Below are 19,471 nucleotides of genomic sequence, written 5' to 3'. Positions count from 1 at the left end.
TGTCTAGTAGCTGCCAAGTAGTACATGGAATTATGTCCAGAATTGAGGCAGTATGATTATTTTGATGACAACTGATTGTTTCACGATTGGCGGTATCTCAGACTTGAATTCATCTGTCTTTTTTTATTTCGTCTCCCCAGAGTACAACACCATCTGCACCATCTTCACCACCTGCAGCACCTATCGCGATGGCCGTTACAACGACAGTGCCTCCAGGAGCCCGCAGCACGTCACCATGCTCTGCCACCTCCGGTCCACCAACGTCCGGCAGTGGACGATGCTGTGATACTGGTCGACCAATCTTCACTGATCCAATTTCGGGTCAAACGGTGTGTTCGTGTCAATACGATCTGATTAACTATCAACGACTAGCCAGTGCTGGTATCGCTGGCCCCGGTGGTGTTCCTCTATCCATGTACAGTGCACCGTACAGTCCGGAAACTATGGCCGCGTACTTCCCGGCGATAGGAGCCGATCAAGCACCGTTCTACGCAAATCCAGCCGTAAGTATCGATTATAAACCGTGACGATACCGCCGTTTTCTATTTCACTACTTAATTGAGTCGTCCAGAACATGACCGCATCTGCCTTCGATGTATATAAGCTAATCTAAGCAACACATTATGCACGCTTTCTCTTGTTCTCCCCGGATGATGCACCATGGCAAACGATAGTCACAGCTTGTCTGTCCTTTTCCAATCGGAATATGCGTCACCGATCCCCGAAACCAACAACCACCGGCAAAACGCATGAGATAGTGCCGTTCTGGGGTTTTATTTTTCACAATTTTGGTTGGGTTGGTTTGCAAAATTTTCCTCCCGGAACGTGAACACCGTCGTTCCTTTCTAGTTTTTGTGTCACATATGCGTTATCAAAAATGTAACATACCACATGGGATGTTAACATTGTGGAAACACAGTAAATGAATCAAAACGTGCTGTTGGTTGTCCCTGTCCCACTCTCATACTCGCACATATCCTCCGGCAGCGAAATGACAAAGAAGAAACATTGTATCTACAGCAGTTCAACATACTTCTATCGGGCTGACCACATCTCGCTCGGTCTCGGGATTAACCGCACACCAGCGCAGTGAGCGTGTGTTTTTTCACCACCAGAGGACAGTTGGTGGAAAAAAGAAAGTATATGTCTGTCCCCGTGGAAACTACTTCGATAACATGTGAAACTCATATCCACGCGAGGATGACAACGGTGGGGCTCTCTTGACCAACAAAAAAAAACGCTCGAAGGGACAATCTCCGCGAAACATGTTCATATAGATGTCATACACAGTAGCTGATAATTTTTCCGACGAGCTCAGTTTTGGCCATCCGCCCTCGGTGGTGGTGGTACATAACATGAGTTTTAAATTTAAACTGATAGTTTTCGTTTCCAGTCGGGAGCCATTTTTCTGTGGAATTTCACCGCACCGTTGCTTGTGTGGTCAATTTTTTGTGATTTTTTATTTGCTCTCCTACCAGACAGAGAAACTTCATCATAGTCAGAGTGATAAAAAATCAAACAAACAGAGATCGAGAAAATTAAATCTGAAACGAACATGAACAAGTATCATCAGCTTTAGCTCCCTCACTGTGACTACTAGATTCGTAATAGGGTGGCTCTAACGGTTTGAACATCAATGCAAGTTTCGTTTTTATTAGTTAAACACATTCGAACCTCCCACGGACCCAGCGGACTGATTCGTATCGAAAAGCTGCACCCAACAGAGGAATAAAAATATTATAATAAAAATTTATGAATTTGTGTTCTACACCGTGTTCTCTACAATCGTTGAATTTTTCGTTCCCAGATTGTGCCGAAGCGAAAATCGTGCCTCATATATAATATCCCATCATCATTCGGTGATTGAATCAATAAAGTAAATTATCATCTATTAGCATAAATAATGTCTTAATTTAATAAAATACGATGTTTATTTGTTTATTAGATATGCTGAGTAAGCTTCCTCCCTCAGCCCGCCCGCCAACCTCGGTACGGCTCCAACTCCAAATTTATGAATATCTGCCAGTAAGTTCATGTTTAAACTCAATCCGTTCGATTGTTTATTGTTGTTGTCGAATTGACAATTTTCAGCTGAACGGAAATCGTTTCGCTTGTCATTCTGGTTTCGGCTGAGGCCATTCACATGATTTCTGTCTTCTTCCTCCGCCGGGGTTGAGCACTTTAATTCTACATAACGCACCAAGCGGTTGCATTCCATTCACACTTTTCCCTGCCTGCTGCTACGTTTGCCAGTGGCAGTGGTCGCGCAATGAATCGCAGCAGACCTTGACCAGGCCCAGGCCCACAATTGAGCAAAGCTCAGCAGACGTCGGATGATTCGATTCGATTGTTATTGTTCAAAGTCTCTTTCGTTTTTTTTCGAACTTGCTTTCGGCATTGAAATTCAAATTCACGCGCACACACACACTTTCAAAAACTCGTGGAGCGAAAAAAAATCTGGACAATATCATCATTTCATATCTTGTTCATAAAATGCATGATTACTATAAATATTTGACGTTTTGTTTACCTTTCTCGTCGTCCCGGTCCCAGAATCGCCCCGGGTCCGATCATCCGTGAAAACGATCGCTGCTGGTTGCTGTCTTGATCAATGGGTGCGATTCAGGCGAGCTCATTCAGGCTTCTCCAAAATTTGCCGGTGCTAGAGCAGGCCAAACTTGTTAATATTTTTATTATCAAATCAATGGGGAACTGACGACTTTTTCAGTATTTACGATGACTTTTAGTGACGCGGCCTAATGAAAATCCATTTAATTGTATCGTTTAGATGCTATTCGGTCAGCTCAAATACGGTTCGTGGCTGTCGGTCGTGCACTAGCAAACACCAGTCGTGACAGCTTTAAACTAATTTTTTACATTAATTGGCCTCTCCATAAGATATTTTTTTTTAAGTTTCTGAGAAAGTAAGTTTTTGTGGAATTTTTGAAATATTATTTGAAAAGACACTACATAGTAATTGCAACTACTATGTAGTGTCTTTGAAAATATTTATAACAAATAGTTATTAACGTAAATAAGCCGTAATTTTCTATCCACAATAAATTTTATGAATGAACCTCAAATTTTCCACAACTCGCTCTTAAGGATCAATACGTTTGGTTTTACCGCGGGGAGATAATAAATAAGGAAAGTAACCCGACTATTTTGTAAAAATTCATGCTTCTGGAAAGTTTTGTTAACTATACATCAAACCAAATTTAAATGATTTTGCATATTGTTTCGAGTACGTTGTATGAAAATTATTGGTTCATTTCTGGAAGTATTCATGAAATATTTTTGCATAAAACCTCATCGAAGCGGAATGGCTATGTCGGTAACGTATTTTCGGTGAAAAATCGACGAATTTGTTATTGTAAAAATTATATCACAATAATTTTAAAAAAGCTCGTGGTCCAGTAGATTTTAGGAAAATATTGTTCAATTGTTACATTATTGAATGGAAGTAAATAAACATAGTTAGTACTTTCTGCATCGCCAAAATAAAATTACCAAAAATGCCTTGTTTACAGAGTTACCATTACACGAAATTCATTTTTTAGACTTGCTTCGGAAATCTAAACATGATCCGGAAATCTGATCTCTACACAGGTCCGCCGAGAGTCGTGTCAGGCCCCAAGGCTTGTAATACTTGCGGACCCTTTAAAACCTAAGCCTTCTAGTTCATCATGAATTACTACCTCTTCAGCTATGAGAAAGTCGTGATCCGTGGTTTCTATTAGTCTCCGTTTGACCCATTACCACATCCACAGATAGAGTGCCAGACAGGTGATTTTCGACAGCTTCTTATTCCGTGGTATCCAAATCGGGTTAATATCCATAGTTACGAGTTTTTTTGAATTTGCTGTGAGAATATGTAGGACCCGACAACAATATAGGCTTAGATCGCAGTAATCAGACACAAATTAAACAACTGTGAGTACAGTGGGCAACCGAGTACTGCTGCTGTTGGATGAACTGAACTGATTTGATTTCTTTATTTCGCATATTATAATTGGGTTCTTATAGTCATCACACACATCTTTGGTGAGGCCCAAAATCACCATTCTATCTCCACACAATGCATTTTTAGGGGAAAAATTCCTTGAACGTGCTATATCAATACAAAAATTATCAATTTTAATCACCGGTTAATTAACGTCAGTTTACCTTCTCATCTCGCCCAGAGTAGAAACGAAAATTCGTTCCGCTATAGATACACGGCAAAAACGACTGCTATTTTTTGGAAATGTCCTGTAAAACCAGCTATTCTGAAAGTGAAACAATTACTAAACGAGCAGAATTATATCCACACACCCCTGACATCGTGATTAACAAATTTATGTCAAGATACGGAGAAGCGGATTCCATAACAGCTGAAACTTCGCATTTTCCCAGGTGTCCCTAATCTTGTTGTGGGAATGCTTCCATACAAACCAACTCCTTCATACGTATCCATTTTATGCGGATCAACCGAAAGTGGGACGTTTCATCAAACAACACTGATTATGCACCCATGGTAGATTCCTACGCGCAACTTCTACAAAGACACTTCACCGCGGAAAACAGCTAAGAAAAGCCCACCTACTATAACCGTAAACAACACGCAGTCTTATGCCAAACCACAAGCGGTTACAAAACCAATATCTACGGATCTGACAGGAACAAATATTCACTCAACAAAAATCACGCCCAGTGTCTCCAAGCCAACAACCAGCACCACCAGCAAAAAAGCGAACGTAGAAAAGGACGGATGCTTTTGGCCGTGCGCTCGCAGACTTGACGCTGTTTGACGCTCTATTACTTTCTTCGAAAATACTTTGAATTGGTTTCTCAATATTTCGTAATATATTCCGTCGATTCAAGCAATAACACTCTTTTTTTTACTTGTACACAAAGTAGAAAACTCCCTTAAGAACGATTGTTTTAACAAATGTTAACTATCAAATAAAGTTTTAATTTATTTACGCTTTCATCGTATAACAATTTAATAAGGCGATTACAAAGAAATTACTATCGCTATTTTTATTACTCTTTTATGAATACCGAACGTGTTCGCCCATCTTCCGGGTAAAAACGCGGGCCCCCAAATGCGACCCGGGCCCCAGTGCAATTGCCTTGGCTGACCCTTCTTTCATCGGGCCTGTCTCTACAAAAGCACCCTTCGTCAATTTATCATTCAACGCTGATTGGACAATATTTTATGATTTATCAGAAGTTGTTGGGATGTGTACGCTGATTTTGACGTGGTAGATTTTTTAAGATTTCCATGTTGTAAAGTTACGAAGAAAGAAATAGGGCGGAATAGTCGCCTTTTCACCTCTCGAACGCCGTTGTCTTTTTCGTGATCTGCCCATTATTGAAAAACAGCAAGCCTATGAAACGCTGTTCGAAATTTACGTTTTCATTGAGCCTTCTGGATGCACAAACATGTTTTGGTATGTTTTCGATAGTTTCTAAAAAAAACCTGGTAATCTTTTTCGTGCATTGTGATTTAGAGGTGATATAGAATACAATCCACCAGATAACTCTTCAACGACAAAAATCCACATGAGACTCTTATGCTTTTATGGGCAGTGTTGAAGTCAAATAACTTTAGCTCGAGATACGAATTGGTCGTATGCTTTTTTCACTCTTGAAATGCTTCATAATTTTCTTCTGCCAAATCGGTGTATTCACTGAAACAAATTATTTTTAAGAAGTTCATGCTACTACTTCAATATTTAATGTTTTAATGTTTAAACGGATGGATTCCGGGATGCATCCAGCAAAGAGAAATTTTCATATCTCATCTAAAATCTTTTCCATACTAATCATATATCTTAGTTAATTAAATAACCAAGTCAATAGAAATTTGTCTGATAGAAACCCAAGTGAAACGAAATTTGTTAGGAATTCGTAAATCGTTAACTGACCGCAAATGGCCCCAATAATAATATCTTAATCGAAACACTCTTAAAAATGAAGAAAGTCGCCCATATCACATATCTACTCAAATGGGAATCAAATAAGTGTGACACACGATTAAAAATTCGTTGTTATCCTGTGATGGCAGCGTTCGCTGTGTGTTTAAACCACCGAAAACGTACTCACGGGAGAATGTTACTGCGCAATTGGACGTCAATTTGCTCGATTAAGGCTGGTGAATCAATGCGTACTGACAACAAATTTGCAACGATTATTGGTCAGATTGGGCGAATCAAGACGTATTGCAAGCAGGCGTTTTCAGGTATTAGAACGCAGGTTATTAAAGGAACCAGAACTTTGTCTTTAGTAAAACTTGAAATGTGCCAAAGGCGGCTGGGAAAACGAGACCATCTTCCTCACCATCCCGTGATTAAACAGGAGAGCACCACAACCAAGGTCAAGATGGTATTCGATGCGTAAGACTGTAAGACCGCCACTGGAACATCTCTCAACGATAGACTACCTGTGGAACTGGTAACACCTAGTAAGATCTCCGGTCAATCATACTACGAGTCCGCATCTACGCTGGTTTAATCCACAATTGAGTGACGATAGCTTGATTCGCGCAAGAGGTCAGCTGAGCCGTTCCCTTGAAGCAGAGAGAAAGAAACACCGGATAGTGCTTGCAGCTAGACACCATCTAACTAAGATGTTGCTTACTTGCTGACTTTTGAATACTTCATATGAGACTGAGACTAGTTATTTGGGTAGTACGACTGTAGTATTGGTCTTTTGGAGGCTGCAGTATGGTACGGCAAATTGCGCACAAATGTCACTATTGTTTTCGAACGAAACCCAAACTTGTGTAACAGTTCATGCGAGAATCTTCGTCGCGAAAGTAGTGCGTCCATTCTCCCAACCGGTGTTAATTATTTCAAGCCATCTGCACACCAGCTGATCCCCGCAGAACAGCGATGAAAGCATGCGTTGCCTTGTTTGTCTGTCTATGTACATTTGTAATTGATAGACAGTCTTCCCACGGATCGATTGTTGCAAGGGCTACATTGCGTCACTTCGGGAAGAGGGAGTAATTTCATTAAAACACTAACTCAACAAAACTCGCTTATGTACCTTTTACGCAATAAACGAAATATTAAGCAGTACCGCGGGATAAAGAATCATTGTATTGGTACTAAGTTGTTTGAAATTGTTGTCAATCAATTGAAAATGAATTCTTATATAGTCGTACAGCAAGTTATGTTTCACCAGAACAGCAAGGTTTCATACCCGACCGATCTGTTTTAAAGAACCTGCTTGAATTTACGACAAACTGCATCAATCGCATGGAGAATAAGCTCAAGTAGACCTATTCACAGATTTGAAAGCAGCTTTTGACCGAATCGACCATGAGATAATACTCAAGAAGTTTTCCAAATTAGGAGTGTCAGAGAAGCTTACGACGTGGCTACGCTTTTATCTTACATACAGAACGCTTTGGGTGAAACTTTATTCTTGTGTATCGGCTCCGTTTATCAATAGATCAGGCGTACCACAGGACAGCAATCTGGGTCTATTGCTTTTCACACTGTTTTTAATGATGTAGCTGTAGTGCTAGGTTCCGGGTGCAAGCTCCTATTTGCCGACGATCTTAAACTGTACTTAGTCATCCAGTCGAGAACTGTGGAAGAACGATCGGTTCGTGTTAAATTACAGTATCGATGGGGTTGCGCTACAGAGGATATTGTCGTTTATAATTCACTTTGATACGTTTAGGTTAGGTTAAGACAGATTCTAGAATATAATTCCGTTATCTTCGTTTACCAATAATTACTGTGGTACTGCGGTTCCAACTGTCTAAGACATATGCTTATAAATTTTCCACCAAATTACTTTCACTATTTAATTAATAATTTCACGATATGCTTTATTCGTTTGATTGATGTAAATGTATTCACTCTGAATAACGCATTTGACGATCGTCTACCGTGCTACAGCGTGTTCAATAATCAGTGGACGTTGCTTAAGGCGAACGAGGGGCTTATTCCGTACGTGACATAACACTCCGACCCGTAATGCCTATTATTTGTGGGCTTTGTTAGCTTCTAGCACGTCTAAACGAGTATCCTTGATCGGTAGGACGCCTGAGTCGGTCGTACCTGACCATCAATTGCTATATAGATCTTGATTATTCGACCTCGTAGCCACTCGTTTCTTACAGATTTATCTACCACGATGAGTAAGTTGCCTTCCTGCAATGGCTGTCGCTTGGAAAACAATTTGGTCCTCCGAGCAATTGTCGGTAGATATGCCTGTATCCAACGCTTCCAGAAGAAGAAGGTTTAGAACATGTTGCATTAGTTTACTGTTCGTTCTACAGTTGTTAGGTTCACTTGAGCTCATGAATAGGAAACTAGTGTTATTACCACTTGTTCCTGTAGTTCCAACGGAACGAATATTAGAGGATAAGAGTTGACGATCATCTCGCACTATGATAGAAGCGTTACTAATCCTTAGTAACAAAAGTTTGTGTCGTTGTCTGATATGGGGCACCGTGTTTGGTGACGAACCGTCTCCATTTTACAGGATTCCGTCGATAGAAAATGTACAACTTCTAAGTGCACGGCGTGAATTGTAAGACATGTAAAGAGTACCACGCTAATTTTGTGCGAAGAATTTATTATATTAATATTATTTCTACTCCTCTTCACACTCAGAAGTCCAAAGTAATCAATCCCTGCGAATGTGCAAGGGCGGACATACGGCTGAGCTCGTATTTACGGCAGGGGCGCTATTCCAGTTTTAACTCGATAGACGCGACACCAAATCCACTTCTTGATCGTTTTTTTCCCCACAGATAAAGTCGTTTATCAGTTTATTGGTATCACCATACCGCTGATGGAAGCGAAGAATGAGCAATTCTGTCAAGGGATATTCCCTGGGAATATCACTGGATTGCAAAAGTCAAAGCAATAGTAAGTGGCCTTAGGATCGATTCTACTCTCCGGTCGAATAATACCATCTTCGTCTAGGAATGGCGACGACCGTTTCAGAGAATACGTATTCCCGAAGCACTGACATTAGGTTATAGGTAGTTCCGAATTTACTGTCAGTATCGCGATCTCATTAGAATACGAATTGGCTTGGACTATCCATCACGAATACTTTTCTGCAATCATGCAAAAACAGCCTCAGGGATACCGTCGGTGATTTTGTTAGGAATCTATCGGATGAGCGACATTGGTTTCCGAAATGGCAGAGATGAGCAAGAACTAGCGGGAGAACTTTGTGATATCGAGGTGAGTTGAAACTTCTCGACGTGCATTTTCAAGCCGTTATTAATATGTAGGCTTCTTCAACATTGGTTTATTCGCCGGCCACGTTTGGTGAATGTGCGAGCATATATAAAAAACTGGTACCCAGAGCTAAAAGTCGTTTGGAATGAAATTCGGTCCACCACTCTACTTTTTTGCTTTATCAATGATGTTCAATCTTGTCGGTACCCAGGACCCCTCATCAAGGCTAGTTTCGGTGAGAATTTCCGCGAATCTGAATGGAACATATGGGCCATGCTTACGGCGGATACCTCTAAGCTACGATAAAGCAGTGATTGAAGTAATTGCGCTCTGCTATACTTTTCATGAGTCGAGCACCAAGCACATCAGCGTTTAACTCATTTTAGGAATAGTCTGTCGTCAGAGTGTATCTTTTGCCTGGGAAGTTACCAGAGAATCTCTTGGGACTCCATCTTCGGCAAAACAATATATGATTGCTTCTCCTATAAAAATGCAATTCCAAATCATAACTGGCAAAAATTGACGAAAACAACAATAAATAACGGCTTAGTTTGCATGTCGTAATTTGAGAAGCAGTCCGTGCAGCTGTCACTAATTGTAGCCAGTGCCGAAGAAACTGTTTTGTAGGAATCAAACATTAATCACAAATAAGGTATACGTTTCTTTTCCCAATTCTTCTAGCTACAACCAACCTTATTCATACAACTTTTATTGTCTCGATTTTAGGCCAAAAATACACACATGCCCCTTAATTCTAACTTCCCTTCATTTGCTACTGATAACAGTGCTTCAGGGGTCACAAACAGGGATCATATACGATTGATGATTTTGGCGGATCATGAATAAGAATTTTATTCTCGCTGGTTACCGAGCACCCGTCACCGGAGACCGCGATAGAAGCAACCCGAGTGGCTGGGCAAGGCAAGACACGGCATTTACATTGATTCTGACACGTAATTAATTTTATTTAAACAAATTATTAACAAGCAGCATTCGCCATCGTCTGAGCTGCTGACCGGAGTGTTTGCGCGCGATGATAATGAGTTACTATTTATGTACGACGCCTTGAGCTTGGAATGAGAAATCTGTGAAATGATTGGCGCAATTGGTGGAAACTGCCACCTTAACACAAAAGACGACTTTAGTAAGTTTCTAATCGTCTAGGAAAATGGTGATTATAAACTTACTAAAGGTATTTAAAACGACGAATATCACATCTACAAAAAAACCCAACTTAACCCCGTCCTAATTTATGATCAGATTTATCGCCAAGTAGACACATGTCAAAACACCTAACTAAAAACTCATGATAATTCAACAAAGTGCGCTTGCTTCCAGTAGGCCATTAATAAAAACCAACTAGCAGCAAGGTGTAGTGCTCCGTGTCTAAGCAGCTGTAGCTTTTAGCAAATCCCATTTTTTTCGCGAAAATGAACACCACGGTAAATAGCTTGTTTCGGCTAATCGATAACACGCACTAAACATTTTCTTCGCACAAAATTAGCGTAGACCATTTTGGGATGCTTTTCCTCCGATTATTTACAAGTCCAACAATGATCAAGCCTACTTCGACTGGTGTGGTGGCTTCCGTTGCGCTGGCACGGTTCACTCACAAAAAGCATTATCAGCTATTTTTAGTAGCACCTGTCTGCCAGAATGGTGTTTACGGTTTCTTGCATGTTTATCATTCTAAATTTAGTGTTTTTGTGTTTCATTCAACCACACGGTGCGATTGTTACTCAACGAAAATGTTTTCAAATTAGCTGCGCCGGCAGTCACAATTTTTTGCGTGGATAGTGTGGCAATAAAAAAGAAGCTTCATTCATAAATTGAAAATAAAAACAGAAACAAATCTAGCCAACCACACATGCAAAGGCAAACTGCACAATCGGTACGTGACTTTTGGGTCTAAATAGCCTGGGCATTCAGATACAGGCAACATTGTATAGATTGGAAACGAGTTGGGTGAAATGTTTGTACGGCGCATAAGTGGCAATTGTGATGTTTGATTTAGCCTACTTAGATTCTTTCGACCGAGGACATCTACGTCACTCGTGCACACTTTCTAAGTCAGTCAGCCGTGCACAGCGCCATCAAATTCAACTCCGATAGTTTATGTTTACACCGATTTAAGCCGTGTTCGACAGACTTTATGATGTTAACGGATTTGCACGCTGAGCTACCCAGCAGTAAACAAACAACCGCAATCGCCTATGCACTATCAGCACACCCATCGTGCGAAGGGATCCGATCTAACCTTCCGTGCCGGCTGGTCCAGCGGAGGATGAGGACCTCACACGCGATTGTTTTGCAAATTAGCAAATGATTTAGATTGATTTGTTGATTGTGCGCTTCGGAACTGTTGCGAAAACAAGTGTCAGTTCGACTCGAGCCCTACAGCGACGCTTTGCACAGAAATAGTCGTGATAAAGGTTGCTGCTCTATTATCAGGAGGAGGCAGTAACTCAAATACCTTCTGGGAAGTAATTATCGACACCATCACCCTTCCGCGCCGTTGGTTGCTTTCCAAATAAAGCTGTAAAACGCTGGCACCAACCATAAACAGGTTGTAAAACTGGCTGTTATAGGCTTTTATCCGGAACACGAGTAAAGAGATGCTAACCGACCTGCACCGTCTGGGACAGTCATTCGCGGGAACGAATTTCGAACATTTTCACTTAAAATTTATAAATTATGCATGTGCGCATTTCACGGCTGCGACTGTGGCTGGAACTCAGCTCTGTCACAGTACTCTTCTAAAAGGGGATCGGGGGAGAAGATCCTTTCTCGCGAAACTGCCGTCAAGAAGGTAGTTGAAATAAATTATATGTACATAAAAGTAATTTTTATTTTTATTACCAACATATTTTTCATTTGTTCCGTCTCGTTCTGGCTGCCATAGGGGAGCGAGTCACATTTCCTCTGGTTGGCAAAGATGCAAGCATATTGCTGAAAATCATTCATTGTTTCACCCCGAAAAGAGCAGTTGAAGAGGTAATTTGGCTAAATGAAATGGATATGGGGAAGTAAAACTGGCATTTACGCCCAGGAATCCAGTCGCTCCGGATAAGGTGAACGAGGCAGCTAGGAGAACGAGAAGAATCCTGATGGGCATTAAAAAGGGGCACTCGAGATGCGTATCTGTCAGATAGAGAGGAACGTTTAATCCACTCAGCTGTTTTTTCGGCCGCTCCGTGGCAGAGTCGCCTGAATGCAGGTGCAAGTGCAGTCACTTGAAAGCTTTTAAGGTGATTTACATACACGAATGAAAAGGTGCAGGGATAGCCGTGTAGGTTTGAAGGTTTTTCCGAAATAACGCAATGTTGGTGTTGACAAATTGGTCGATTAGACTAACAGGTGCTGTGTGTTTCGACGAACAGAGGACAGAGGTGGGAATTGTGTAGGCCACAGCAAATCGCCTTCAGTTATTCCATCTCTGAATGACTTGGTGTTCTCGAAGAAGGTTCCGTTCGCTGATGGTTTGTACTCTGGATTAATCGAATTACGTTAAGTTCAGTAAAGAAAATAAACTGTTACACTCACAGACCAGAAAAGTAAAAGTGGGTATGGTTAAGGGTAAAATCGCAACGCGAAGTCATTACTTATTGGTGTGTATTATACCAGTGGAATATAACAGACACACTATCACACGCGGTGTGTTCAAATGTTTCTTTGCCAAAAATTAGATTGAAGGTTTTGTGAAGCACGTTTTTAGAAGAACCACATTTCTTGCACTATTTAAATAAATTAAACATACGTGTCATTAATAACAAATGTATTTCTTATACTTTGACCACCCTGAAAAAGACGTTTTTTCTTTAATTGAATCTGTTATATAGCTCTAGCGGTTCTTTTTTCCACTGCGCTTCGTGAAATCCAAACCTACTGAGATTGACGCAATTGACAGCTCATTACAGGTTCCAAATTACCGGCATAATTATATTTAGGGTTGCCACCCCTCTCCGGTTTTCGGGAGCGATCTCCGGGTTGTATATCAATTTCTCCGGGTTTGGTGGTAAGAAGAATAGGTTCAATTTTTTTTTTGGAATTAATTGATTCTTTACAAAATATTTAAATGTCTAAATTAACTATTACTCTGGTTCATATTTATTTTTCCCGACTAACCCTTCGTTTCAAGGTGGCGAAGAGTTCACCAAATATTGCTAATTTCTTTCACAAAGCAATGAAAATGAAAAACAAATAAAATTTACTACAAATTAACCGTCCAGAGGTCGCGCTAGTGCACTGAGTGCACGCTGCTCTGAAAATCTAGCGAAATCGTCTTAGGGGACCAGCGGCTGCTCGCTCGGTAAGCCATATGCGCGACTTCCGGAGGGTTAAGGAAAGTAATATTTCGCTATGTGCTAAAATTGAAATGTTGCATTCTACTAAGTCGCTCAAAATGGTGTAAAAAGTTATTTTACTGCAATTTTACCAAATCATTTCACTCTTAGTGTTGCTTATCACCAGCTGCCAGGGCCGTCGAGAGCCGCGTCGGGCCCCAAGGCTTGTATCACTGCCGGGCCCTTTTAAACATAAGCCCTCTAGTTTAGCATGAGTTAGTACCTCTTCAACCATGAGAAACTCGTGAGTTCGTGGTTCGTCATATTGCCACATCTACAGATAGTCTCCGGTTGACTCATATTGCCACATCTACAGATAGCGTGCCAGACAGGTGAATTTCGACAGCTTCTTATTCCATGGTATCCAAATCGGGTAAAATTGCCATAGCTACGGGTTTTTGAATTTGCGAGTACTCAGTAATCAGTAGCGTCTAGCTCAAATAGTACGAACGAATCGTCTTTTCATAATTTTCCTGATGATGGAAGGATTGGGGAAGTGGTAAGGTTAGGGATAAGAAATATACCCAAGAGATCACGAAGCATTATTTAATGGCTTTAGCTATATACCTTATTCACATACAAAACATATTCTTTACGGCTTCATAGTTCTATAGAGATCATTAAAGCACACTTAGTATCGGAAAAGACGAAAGAATGTGCCAGAATAGAGCATGTTCAGAAGCACCTAAGTGGCTGTCAGCAATGTAAACACAGAGCTGTTTTTTTTAAATAACTTCCCTTCTTTATCGACACAGCAAAAGAAAAAAAATACCTTTCGATAAAGTACCCACCTCTCCTGTCTTCTTTTGTTTGACATACCGACTGTTTAAATTGACGATTTAGTGCCTATAGAAATGGAATTCGATCCGCAGTCGAAAACTTCGTCTCAATTTGGTATACGCGTTTGATCACCCAAGTAACCATAAGCATTTTCCCGAGTTTTTGTGATGAGAATGCACTCGTAAAAGCCAACTTTTTCATATGTAACCGTTTTATGCGGATCAACCGAAAATGGGACGTTTCGTGAGACAATACTGGTTATGCAACCACGGTATATTCCGATGTGCGAATTCTACAAAAAAAACACTGCACCACGGAAAACTTTGTGCAAAAGCAGCTAAGAAAATCACACCTACTATGACCGCAAAAAGTACACCGTTATCTTATGCCAAGCCACAAACGGCTACATAACGAATATCTACGGATCCAATAGGAACAAATATTCACTCAACAACAATCACGCCCAGTGTCTCCAAGCCAACAACCGGCACCACCAGCAAAGAAGCGAACGTAGAAGAGGACGGATGTGTTTGTCCGTGCGCTCTATCTTCGAAAATACTTTGAATTGGCTTCTCAATATTTTGTAGTGTATTCCGTCGATTCAATCAATAAAACTCGTTTATTAAACTCGTGCAGAAAGTACACAACTCCCTTAATAATGTTTGTTTTAACAAATGTCAATTATCAAATAAAGGTTTAATTTTTTTACGCTTTCATCATATAACAATTTAATAAAGGCGAATAATTATAAAGAAATTACTATTGCTATTTTTATTGCTCTTCTATGAATACCGGACGTGTTCGCCCATCTTCCGGGTAAAAACGCGGGCCCCCAAATACGACCCGGGCCCCAGGTCAATTGCCCTGGCTGCCTCCCCCTCTAATCGGGCCTGCCAGCTGCACTAAGGTCTGGCAGATTTGTTCTAATCCAACTGACTAGGTCAACATCAAACGAGTTCTTCCCGTGTTGTTGCTAATCCAGCAGCGATCCTTAACTGGGCTAGGGAGGTGAGTTTGTTGCGAAATTAAAATTTGTTGGTGACGAATAACCGACACCACATAGTGTGATGTCGCAGCTCTGCCTCCTTTGCTCTCCCTCTCCTGTTATTTGTGGAGGAGAGCAATGCTCGTTCGATCTCCACAGTGAGAGTAGCAGGTGCTTTTGTATTATTAGCACTTAGTCGGGGAAGTGAAATACTACACCACATTAAACCGATAAAACCGTTCTCAAGCGTGAAAAATTTACAGTTTTACTTTAACGTGGGAATAAAAAGCGATTAAAGTGCTCTAAAATGCCTAGCAATCGCTTTGATTCCAATTTCTGTCTCGTTCCACTCAAAATCCACCACCCCCCAGATCAGTGAAAATCTCCGGGTCAAAGCCTCTCCAGAGGTGGCAACCCTAGTTATACTTACATCTTGTTTGCGTTGTACTGGTAAGGTGGCGCTAGTGTTGTGACGAGTATTCGTTCAAATGTTTACGCAAGTATTTTATATTTATTTTTTCCAAATATGGATGTCTGTTCTCAGTTTCTAAATGTGTTTATTCGCATATACGGTAAAGCTATTATTATGAACCAATTTCTATTAGTGGTTTCTTCTTATACGGCTCAAAATACCACTCCCGAACTTCGGATAGTGAAGGCACAATCGCTGTACTGCACACCAAAAAATAATGAAATTTAAACGACATGTAAATCAATACGAATGTAAACATAGAACGATTGAATCCAAAATTTGATTGAAAATTACGTTAAAATCAATTGGAGCATCAAACAGCATACAATTTTACACTTTCATTCGTGTAATATTACATGTCATTCATTTTACAACATTATTCGAGTAAAAATACATTGAGGTGCATTGGTTGTCCGTTTAAAGAAACCGTAATTATCAATACACGTGTAAAATTATAATAAAATTCGTTGAAGAAAGCACAAGTCGTATGTATTTGTGGTGGAACTTAATTTTACATTTATATTCATGCTCCAAATATGTGCGTGAAAACAAACTTAAAATTACAAAATATTTTTATCTGTGTGGACGAGTGCCGACGGTACCGTACCTTCTGCAATTGCGACCATTTCATAAGCAATCCGTCTTCTTTCGACGGAAAATGACAGAAAATGTACCAGTTGAACATATCCCGATCATATTAGCACCAACACCACCACGTTAATCTAAATTTCCCAAATTTCTTTCGAACTTTTTTATTTGGCTGAATTTAACTCTTTTCTTGAAAATATCCGAATACTTTATGCGGGTACTTCAACGTGTTTTTGTATCTAATGATATAAGGTAACAAATATCAAATTTCAATTTCATGTAAGCAAACTTATCACTAACTAATCGAACTATTACTATTTTTTGGACTAATGTGGTTAACTGACTCCTCACTAATTTGAAATATTTATTACTCATTATTTTTTGTAAGATTGCCTGTCACATTGTGAAGTAGAAGAAATACGTTTCTAGTGTAGTCTGATACTTATGACTGCACCGTCGCTGCCATCTAATGTCTCACCCTTGTGCTGAGCTGTTCAATTCCGTACATCGAGACATCAATCTTCGTATTAGACCAAATTCTCACGAGGTAGAGAATTTACTGAAGAAGAAAATGGATCTACGAAAATAGTCTTTATCCAGCTCCTTCATATCAGACCCTCAGTAATGATAACGATAACGATGGAAAATTCAATCCAATTCATTGGAATACAGTATACATTGTAATTTTATACGTTTCAGAAGATATATGGAGAATTTTTCTAATGGCATTTCTAATGGTGCCTAAGTAATGAAAATGCGGTTTAACCGATCTATTCCTTCCTACCTTACCCTATACTACAAAACCCGTATCAAGGACAGATTCGTTCGAGAACTTGCTACGGAAAACTCATCTTCAACAATCAAATCCAACGCACAGTCTTCTTTAGCATCACTTGAACCATAGACGACGACAACGAGAAATACATTCTCCGCTGCCGAAAAAGATTTTCTCGCGCATAAGCAATACTTATTAAGGGGTTACATACCTTTCTATTTTTTTCAAAAAATCAGAATTTTGAATATTACTTTATCTGAAAGTACAACTCCTTGATAATATTCTCCCAAATTTTCATAGAGATCTGAGAAATAAATCGAAAGTTACAGCCCTGCCAATGGCACTTCGTCTACCAAGAGCAGTTGAAATTTTAAACTCGGTTTTCTAGAAATGGGTTTTCCGAGATGACGATTTGCCGAAAAAGCACTCAACTGATTTGCTTCAATTTTTTTTCAATAGATCGTTATCAATTTTTCTCGTACCTTAACGATTCTTTTTATATGTATAAATTTTTGTTTTGTAGATGAGAATTTTTTAATACATTTTTTAGAGCTTAAAACAACGATTTTTTAGGAAATACGATCCCAAATGAGGGAAAAAATTATCATTTATTCAACTAATCGTTAAGGTACGAGAAATACTCATATACTAATGGAATTTTTTGAGTTTTGGGATTTTGATCACTGCAAACCTAAATAAAAAAGGGTTTCGCGAAAGACAAAACTCTGCCAATTATCAATATATTTTTATCAATTTATGCTTGTTTACTTCACTGAAAAATGTAATACCAAAATACTATAAATTTGATATAATGAAATCATTGCTTCATGCCTTTACGTAAGTTCAAGCTTTCTTCACATTTTTCGCACAAAAAGGTATGTACCCCCTTAAGCGTGTTGCGTGCACGAGATCTTACGTACACTTGTAATATTTCTTTACATATTGCATTAGTTAGTGTACTTTCGACTGTTAATGTGACAATTTATGATTTAGAGATCGGCGTTTCAGTCAATAAAAATCAAGAACACTCGTTGTTCTCTTTCTCCAACGTTAAAGACCGAAACGTTGGAGAAAGAGAACAACGAGTGTTCTTGATTTTTATTGACTGAAACGCCGATCTCTAAATCATAAATTGTCATATTGCATTAGGTTAACGCATTTGGCCGAGTCAAAAATGGATTAAATACGTAAAAGAACTGAAAAACTTAGTAAAAACTAAACAATAGTGTAAATATTGATAAAAATAGATTAGTAATGTCAGAGACATAAGCAGAGTAAAGTAAAATTTGTTTTGGACTTTTAATTTGAATGCATCAATTTTTACTACCTTCTGAGAGATTATATTCAAGTCAGGCTAATTTAGATAAACCCAATTGAAGGATTTTTCAATTCAACCGCTACACAAATCACGACAATTATTGTTAGGGTTTTAATAAAGATGATAGTATCTAGCTTTTGGCGTAAAAGGAAAAAAAAGGGAAAAAAATCCACTCTACAGGCAGTATTTGAACCTAGCACTCTTATCGACATCGGCGATTTCGCGTAACCAACAACTGCTACGGCGCAACAGTTAATTTTTACTAATAACTATTATGCAGCAGGTTGGACGGGTATTGAGTAGCATTCTTTCACCGGCAACTCCCTGCTCGGCATGAGTTCCGCATACTTACCGCTGCGTCTTAAGCAAAACATAAATTGGCCTGAATTTTACAATGTAAACTTTTGCTCGCCATTGGGTTAAAGATCAAATCAGTAGCCATTATTTAATACGTATTTACGTTTAACTTCACTCGAACACAATTATTGCATGATCCATTCTGAAATGTGATTCTCGTTAGTACCAGTTATCAGCTAGCAGCCAACGACACTGAAACAGAGTTCGAAGCAATTTATGATTACATATTCCGAATTATAAATCATAGCGCAAGTCGTTATTTAGCACCAGCAATTAAGAACGCGAACAACACTGGTTATCACTACATTGACCGTAACCTTCGAACCAAGAATTAGTCCGGTCCTGATTAGACACACATTACAGAAGACTTATAACACACTGACGGCGAAATTGTTTGCATTGACCCTTCCGTTACCTAACCCTATTTTTTTTCTCTCAATGTCGTACGACATTTCTTCCAGGCTGGCGGAATCGACCTGAAGGAGAACCTCGCAGCTGGCGGAGCACCATGGCCTTACCCCTCCGTCTACCACCCGTACGATGCCGCCTTCGGTTACCCCTTCAACTCGTAAGTTTTTAATTAAATTTATCAATATTTTACGCCGATGATTACCCCTTGTTGTTGCTGGCTGTCCCTTCTCTAATGCTGAACGGAT

The 19,471-nt window shown here is 39.7% G+C and overlaps 1 protein-coding gene across 1 annotated transcript in view; it reads left to right on the top strand.

The window, feature by feature from the left end:
* Positions 1–19,471, top strand: part of LOC131688478 (homeobox protein caupolican) — a 123,206-nt gene that overhangs the window by 87,850 nt on the left and 15,885 nt on the right. Inside the window, exons 2-3 of the mRNA XM_058972757.1 lie at positions 141–503; positions 19,277–19,383. Of these exons, the coding sequence (XP_058828740.1) occupies positions 141–503; positions 19,277–19,383 (470 nt within the window). The remainder of the gene's footprint in view (positions 1–140; positions 504–19,276; positions 19,384–19,471) is intronic.

This window comes from Topomyia yanbarensis, chromosome 3 (genome assembly GCF_030247195.1).
Source record: "Topomyia yanbarensis strain Yona2022 chromosome 3, ASM3024719v1, whole genome shotgun sequence".
In the NCBI taxonomy this organism is placed as follows: domain Eukaryota; kingdom Metazoa; phylum Arthropoda; class Insecta; order Diptera; family Culicidae; genus Topomyia; species Topomyia yanbarensis.
Note: the sequence above shows the minus strand (reverse complement) of the source record. Positions and strands in the feature narration are given on the sequence as shown.